This window comes from Zerene cesonia, chromosome 13, assembly GCF_012273895.1.
Source record: "Zerene cesonia ecotype Mississippi chromosome 13, Zerene_cesonia_1.1, whole genome shotgun sequence".
In the NCBI taxonomy this organism is placed as follows: domain Eukaryota; kingdom Metazoa; phylum Arthropoda; class Insecta; order Lepidoptera; family Pieridae; genus Zerene; species Zerene cesonia.
Window position 1 is genome coordinate 2,876,680 of NC_052114.1, and position 8,477 is coordinate 2,885,156.

At 41.2% G+C, this 8,477-nt stretch overlaps 1 protein-coding gene across 1 annotated transcript in view; it reads right to left on the reverse strand.

Annotated features, from left to right (window-relative positions):
• LOC119831566 (mitogen-activated protein kinase kinase kinase 7) overlaps nucleotides 1-8,477 on the reverse strand; it is an 85,323-nt gene that overhangs the window by 4,967 nt on the left and 71,879 nt on the right. The window contains exons 3-9 of the mRNA XM_038354973.1: nucleotides 4,244-4,445; nucleotides 3,955-4,040; nucleotides 2,933-3,062; nucleotides 2,203-2,328; nucleotides 1,663-1,778; nucleotides 1,396-1,499; nucleotides 107-1,214 (exon numbers count right to left, since the gene is read on the reverse strand). Coding sequence (XP_038210901.1) covers nucleotides 107-1,214; nucleotides 1,396-1,499; nucleotides 1,663-1,778; nucleotides 2,203-2,328; nucleotides 2,933-3,062; nucleotides 3,955-4,040; nucleotides 4,244-4,445 — 1,872 coding nt within the window. The remainder of the gene's footprint in view (nucleotides 1-106; nucleotides 1,215-1,395; nucleotides 1,500-1,662; nucleotides 1,779-2,202; nucleotides 2,329-2,932; nucleotides 3,063-3,954; nucleotides 4,041-4,243; nucleotides 4,446-8,477) is intronic.

Here is an 8,477-nt window from a genome sequence, read left to right on the forward strand (position 1 = left end):
GCCCCCCGCGCCCCCAGCGCCCCCCGCGCCCCCCGCACCGCCGCGGTGCTTCACGTCCACGAAGTACTCCTTCTCAGTCTTCTCTCCCCTGCCGAACTGCAGCATCTCCATCTTGCCGCCGAGGCCGCCCATCTTCAGCCGCTGCCCCTTGAACTTGTCGCACTTGAAGTCGGCGCCCTTCCGCTCGAAATACTCGACGATCTTGGATATCTGGGCGGAGCGCACGTGGCGCGGTATCCGGTCGTCGTAGAGGCTGTCGGAGCCGAGCGACGCGACGTCCTCCGAGCTGTCGGTGTAGACGCTGGAGGTGCGCTTGCAGGCGGAGAGCAGCGGCGAGGGGAAGCTGAGGCCGCGCGGCAGCACGCGGCGCAGCTCGTCGGGCGCCAGCGGGCGGTGCGCGCCGCAGCCGTCGGCGCAGCGGCCCGCGCAGCAGCAGCGCGTCAGCACGTGGTACTCGCGCTCGCTCTCCGCCTCGCCGTCCAGCAGCCCGCACAGGAAGGGCGACGCGTCCTCCTTGCCCTCCTCGTCGTCGAGGCTGCGCAGCGAGCTGACGGCGGTGGAGGGCGCCGAGTCGTCCGGCGGCGGCGGGCGGCGCCGCAGCAGCCGCTCGTAGCCCACGAGGCAGTCCGTGCAGGCGCGCAGGCGCGGCCGCTCGTCGAACTCGTCGAGCGAGCGCTCCGCGTCGTCGCCGTCGCGCCGCCACCACCAGCAGCGCGGGCAGCCCATCAGCGAGCACGGGCACATGGCGCCGTAGCTCGGGTGGCCGCAGAAGTCCTCGTTGGCGACCGAGAAGATGCCGCTCTCGCAGGAGCCGCGGCGGCGCAGCTCGACCGAGTCGCTCTTGTCCAGGTCGGGCGCGCGGCGCGAGAACACGGGCGAGGGCGGCAGCGAGGAGGAGCGCGGCTCGTCGGCGTCGGGCGCGAACAGCACGGGCGGGTCGCCGCTGGAGCAGCGGTGCGGCGCCGGCTCCAGGATCTTGTGCACGCCGCGGAACGAGTGCAGCGCGCGGTTGGCGGGGCGCGGCGCCGCGTGCGTGTCGCGCAGCAGCATGATGTGCGCCAGGCGGTGCAGGCGCGCCAGCTTGGGCGGCGCGGGCGGCGCGGGCGGCAGCGCGCAGGCGGAGCGGTGCGCCGCGCCCGCCGCGCCCGCGCCGCCGCCCGCCGCGCGCCACGCCCACTCCAGCTCCGACAGCGAGCGCCGGTGCGCCGCGCTGCCTGCACGCGAAACGATCCAACGTTCCATTTACTCATATTCACTTTTTCAAACATTTCATTAAGCAACACGTCACTTACGCGTGAGTGAGAACAGGTTTAAAATATTAAATTACATAAGTACCATAATACAACTCACAAAAACAACATTCACACATGTATGCACAATAAATATACAACTCACGATGGTCGCGGTGCGTGTGCGCGCTCTCGGAGCGCATGCGCAGCGGGCGGCGCCAGGCGGACGCCGCGCTGCAAGACCGCCCGCCAGACGACTCCGCCTCTTCGCTAAAACATATCATTGTCATTAATTAAATAAACCACAGACCTATTTATAGCAATACATAAATAGTAAAGAATAATAAAAAAGAAAAGAAAACAATTTAGTTGTAATTTAGAAAACTAAAGTTGGCCTAAAACATAAAATAAATAAATGCATAATATGTGTCACCTGTCGTAGGTGGTGTTGGGCGTGTGGCAGCCCCAGGCGGCGTCGTCGAGCCCCTCCTTGATCTCGGCCAGCTTGCTCACTATGTCCGGGAATAGCGGCCGCGCCTTGGGCTCGTACTGCAAGTTCAATACGCGATTACAATTAACGAATAACTTATCATTTATTTCATAAATAAAAATATCACTTTACGTATAATAGAATTGCTTTTCATGTCACGTTGACAAGAAACAGATGATCAGTTATCGTTTTTCAACTGACTTAAAACAATTAGGGCATAGGTTCTCAATTCAACTCTATCATTTTCTGGGTTTGTGACCGCAGAAGTTCTATCCGGATGAATTGATTTTGATGATTAGGTGAAACCTAGTGTCTCCCGTGTCAGTCTATTTCAGACAATAGGCAGGCGGTTTACTTTTTATTTAAAAAAAATCATATCAATTCAATTCAAAATGTAGGCATTTCTCACAGATAACGCGACGGTTACTACGATTACTGTCGGTTCGAATTGGCCACTATAGCAATAACTGCGTTCGCACTCACAATGCAACAATTGAAGGCGAGCCTCAGGAAGTCGGGGACGGTGTGCTCGTCGCACAGCTCCACGAACGCCATGTAGTTGAGGCCGAAGTTGTCCGTGCGCGGCAGCACGTCCGGGTCGGCGTCCACCTGCAATCGGTCAAGGGAATTATGGTGACATGTTTTTTTTTTTTAGTTTTAATAATCTAAGCCTGCTTCCTAAGTACGGGTTGGAACAGAGTCACCATATAGGTGACACAGGTAAGTACAGGTCTATTCCACCTAAAATATAGAAGATTACTTTGTGTGTTGAATATATTTTATTCGTTGAGATTGAGCTGTAACATAATGTCTATACTAATATTATAAAGCTGAAGAGTTTGTTTGGTTGAACGGGAGAATCTCGGGAACTACTGTTCCGATTCGAAAAATTATTTGAGTGTTGGATAGCCCATTTATTGAGGAAGGCTATATAATATAGGCTATATTTGTACCGTAGGCGAAGTCGGGGAGGACCGTTAGTACATTATACATGCACACATACATGCACTCGATTTTTCTTTATTTATTGATTAACATCACGCTACGACCAAGAGTGGGTGTATAATTTCAGAGCAGACGGAGTTGCGTGGTGAACTGTTAGTCTATATACTAATACAATATATCATGAAATAGTTCACACATGCGTTTTACCACTGTGAACACACACGAGCACAATGTTTTCTATGAAAGCAAAAAAAATCTGGTAACTCACTCTGGCGATAAGTTGACACAGTATGATCCCGTATGAGAATATATCGGACCGGTGGTCGTACCAGCGGCCGCGCAGGCACTCGGGCGACATCCACCACGGCGAACCGACGCTCGGCAGTCGGTAGCCGTTCCTGGAACATTTACGAATTAAATTATATCTAATTATATTAAGAATTTAATTAAATTATTATTTTTAAATTAATAGATCGTTTACAGATTTAAAACGCGATTAGTTTATGCATTCTGTATCTTGGAAATATCTAAAATAGATATGCATGAAACAAATCAATTTTTTGACGGTGTCGTGTTGAGTAGTTTTTTTTTATTATATTTGTTAATGTAGAATAATTTTAGATCTTAAAATTCCCATAAATAATTTATCAGTGATAACTGGCTTTTAAGCACATAAATCTATATTATTAATATTCTGAGTTATGCCGTGCATAAAAGAGTCTACATCACAAACTTTTAATAGAGTCAGAAGTATGCATAACAAAACCGTGCATCAGAATATGAATAGATATACATGGACACACGAATAGAATTGGGATCATTACATAAACGAAAACGACTCTCTATCACATTAAAGCCAATTCAGACTCAACATTTCCTTAGACGTTAGCTAGTGTGTTTCCGCGAACCATCACGCATCGCGAATAAAAGTGAAGGGTGCTTCTTAAGAATCGGCACCTTGATGGATTGTCCAAACTTGACAAATGACCCGCGCCGTCACACGACACGATACGCACGCGAACTCGCGTGCTTTTAGCTTTCTCATTTATACGATGGGACGGTTTAATTGTTGGACTCCGAAGATTAGACGAGAAGGGACAGATGGGACGGTGTATTGGTGGTTTAATACACGGTTTTTTGTATTTATTTAATAGACGTGTCATTGCGCTTAAATTGAGTGGGGAGACAGTACCAAAAGCTAAAGCTAAGACAAAACGATTAATCATTTTTATATCCTATGATAACCTTGATTTAAGTATTTTTTCGTTAAATAGTAATTTTTGAACTTACATTGGATGAGGTATTTTAGCTGCCAAACCGAAATCCGCTACTACAGCTGTATATTCACCATCAGGATTCTTTCTTAATAATACGTTCTGAAAAATAATAACACGCTTCATGAGGTTTATTGTTGTTAAAATTGCAGTTTATTTATTTCATCTAAAATCCAATTTATGACAAATCTTATGTCGTGAAATGTAATTTGTACACGGTCAGTGTGTACAATAATGCGAATGACTCTCGCTTATGGTTCAAACGCATTCTATTAGTTAAATCAAAATGTAACAAAGAATATAACCTTAGCAGTAAGGTCTCTATGGAACACGCCCAGCGAGTGCAGGTACATCATGCCCTCGGCCATGTCGGCCGCGAGCGACACCCGCAGCGGCTGCGGCAGCGGCTCCGGCGGCCGGCTCAGGATCACCTGCTCGAGGGAGCCTCCCTCCATGAACTCGGTGAGCGCGTGCAGCTGGCCCTCGTGGACGCAGACGCCCATGAATCTGGAATGTGTACATATGCACTAAGAACCAGCCGCTTGACTTGGGTTGTCACGAGATAGAAGCAAATTAAATATTGCCAATGTCACTCAGGTATAATGTAGCTTTTTGCTTGTAAAGGATCATTCAAATCGGTCGAGCAGTTTCAGTGCCGCTTCATTTTTAACACACAACGAAAATTTCCTCTTTATGTATGTAACTGGTTGTTTGACTAGAATTGTAGCCTATGTCACTCGGGGATGATTTAGCTTTCTAATGGTTTAAGACGTTTCCAAACAGGTCAAGTAGTTTTTGAGTTATATCATAACAAACCAACAAATTAACAAAAATCCTCTTAACATTGGTTTAGATTGGGTTAGTCTATAGTCATATTTTTAATAAATAAGAGTTTGTTTGCTACAACACGATAATCTCCGGAACTACTGGATCTATTTCAAAAAATATTTCACGGTTGTTTATGTACCTAAGTGATACCCGAGTGCTTTATATAAATAAATAAAAATATATATACATATGTATACGGCTAATTACTATATTACATGGTTATTTTATGTTCGATCCCACTGTGGAGGGAGTAAGGAGGGGATTCACATATTAATTTTAATAGTTAGTAACATTATAAATGTTCATATAATACGAAGTCATGGTAATGAAAGAATTCTTGATTTAATTCTGCTTGTAATTAGTACAAACTCAATACATTTTTTATAACGTAATAAATTATAATTAAACGAATATTGTAAAATAAAAAAACTAATATTTATTCAAATTAAACTCGATTGCAATAACGTGTCGAAGCACAAGGAAACAAAATTTTAATTACTTGTAGAACTTGAATTAATTCCAAAAGAATCTTAGTGTTATTTGAAAACTAGCTGCGCCCCGCGGTTTCACCCGCGTTAGTCCGTATCCCGTTGGAATATCGGGAAAAAAAGTTGCTTATATGTTATTCCAGTTGTCCAGCTGTCTACGTATCAAATTTCATTGCAATCGGTTCAGTATTTTTTGCGTGAAAGAGCAACAAACACACACACACACACATCCTTTCAAACTTTCGCATTTATAATATTATATAAGTAGGATTAACATACCGGTACTCAATAAATATTAATTTAAAGTTTACGACGCCTCAGGTTATGGTGCGCAATTTATTTAAAACACTTTGATCGCTATTTATTTTAACGAATCACCTCTATATCTACCTATACCTGGTAAATAGAGTATGTGAATGTAAATGGTGTATTGAATGTTAACATAGTATATTTATACTATTACGTATTAACGTAGTGTTTGAAAAAATGTATAAAAAGTGGTTTCACCCATTTTGAAAGTTACCAATTATTCTTTTTATTTATATAAATTCTATTATATATTGATAATCACTGCGATTAAATATTTTATAATCACAAGAAATTGATTATCAGTTTAATTTTTCATATAAAACATACTCTGCGTGTACAGACATTATATAAATAGATAGTTATATATATAAATAGATAGCCATAAATATAGAGGCCACTTTGTCATTGAACCGGTTAAATTAATTACTTATCATTGATCGTAATAATACGAATCCTTAAACGTCATTAAAACAATATGAATAACGAAATTTGCATTATCAAATCTTTAATCAAATCTTAATACACTTTTGTGTATAAACAAACATATTTCATATAAAATTACGCGATAAAATAAAATAAAATATTACAAGGAAAATGTACACTCAAGGATACCTGAGCGATGTTTGACCTTCTGACTCTCGTCGAAGTCTTATCAAAAATTCATAGGCACGTTTTCTTTTAAAACAACGCTTAAGAAACTATTCTTAAAGAATTTTTTTTTCTAATTCACGTACAAATCTGTGAACTGACACTTATTTGTAAAACAATAAGTTTGATTTTTGCATTGTACATGATAATTTGATAATTTTTGCGTAGCGGCCGTTAAGAAAAACTTTGTAATTTTTTTTCACATAACATTATTCGACGGAGAAAAATAGGGAACAATATTAGATGTTTTAAAAATACACAGAATTCATTGACTAAGGAACAAAAGCAGGACTATCTTTCACATATCATTGCAGGAAAATAATACCAAGAAAAAAAGTGCAGTACTAAAATAGTTTGTCACAAGGGAAGCATCACCACCGTCGATTCCTACATCCAATCCACTCCAACAATTATCTGAGAATGATCACGCAACAAGAAACCGGTGGCTCGGTTCATCAAGCCAATGCAAAACGCCAATTAAGCGTCGCGTGCGATCGCCATCTAAGCAGGGCCCAATTACAATGCAACCACCATAAAAATACATTCGATGGATTCAGTTCGCACGCAATAGAAAGTTTATCATTCCCAGGAAGTAGGTACATGACCGACGATAGTCAACATAATCGTATCATGGGCAAAATTATTAATTCTTGATGCGAGAAACCCCGTGAGTTCGGCACATTGTCAACGAATATGAACAAAAGCTTGTGATTAAATCTGTCGAAAAATTGAGATAGAACATGAAATTTTAACACAATATTAATACAATCAATACTTTCATTATAATCATTACATTGAGGTTATCTATTATTACAATATTTGCACAGACCAGGAAGAAAAGTAAGATATAAGGAAGAGATAAAATCCTTAGCTAAATAATTATAATACCATACCGGAACAAGGCCACGCACAGATAAGGCATACAATTTTAGTATGAAAAACTAATTTCAACATTAAGATATATGACGAAATAATACGTGCGCAGCTATCATACGTAATTCAAATTAAAACCAAGTCGCATGTTATCAAGCCTTTCACCAGTTAGCAAAAGACTGGTACATATTTATAATTAAGTTATATTTCTATGCACTACCTATTCGGCTTGGGAGTTTTAAGTATTTTTTTTACATAGACAAATTGGATTTTAAAACGTATATATAAGTATAAATTCACGATCTAAACTTTTATTAACGTTAATGTTCAAAATGGTATTCCTAAACAAAAAAACATAAGGCCCTCGTTAATTTCTTAAATTATGCGAATGATATGAATAAAAGAATTGCAGTACGAAGTAGAGTTTCATCAATTCAAACGCTTTACAAGAAGAGCTGACAAACACTCGGAGAGAATCATTTAAGAGTGCTGAATGCTAATATCAAGTTGCAGATGTACAAACGAAATAACGCCGTTCGGTGACGTTCAAAGTTCAAAGTTTGTGATGTAAATAAAAATCTCTAACTGGGACGAGAGTTACTCAACAATGAGCAGTGAAATGCATTGTTTTTTTTTTACTTCCGATAAGACGAGGAAATGAAGCGAAATGCGAGACAGTGCCACCATTGTTCGGGATGACACGATCTCGCTAAGAAATATTACGTAAACAAGGAAATGGGATGTTTTGTCTTTAATGATGAGACGAGTCATGTCTGTTGATTTCAAATTATATAACAATTGCTCTTTTTCTGTGGGTTCACACGCGTAGTCGACGTTTGGGAGAAAAAGTCGAGTTACCACTTTTATTAAATTTAAGATTTTGTACTCGTATCTAGGTTATTTATTAATTGCATAGCGACTAGCCTCAACACAATGTATGCATATAATGTTAAAAAATACAATAGATCACTCATTATATTTTTTTTCAATGGGGAAAAGTTGATTTATTATTTCATAACATATGTAACTCAGTTTAAGTATTTTTTGGAAATTCTTAAAACGAATCCTTAACACGAATGCGTATGCGAATTCAGCATCACGACATGTGCTTGGCAATTATAATTTCATAAGGTCGCTGTTCGCCACCTTAACCTTCATATAACACCGAATTTACGGTATGACATACAGCTGCAGGAATGCGATTCAGTTAAGTCGATATTGACTCTTTAAATAAACATGAATTTGTATAAAGAAGTGGTGGCGGGTCATCGTTTTCATTGTGCAGAAAGTAAACACTATCGGAGGCTCATGAGCGTGTTTCAATATACTTAGTCTGGCCATAAATACTGTTACACTTAATTATAAAAAAATATTACATTTGAATTTCGAATCT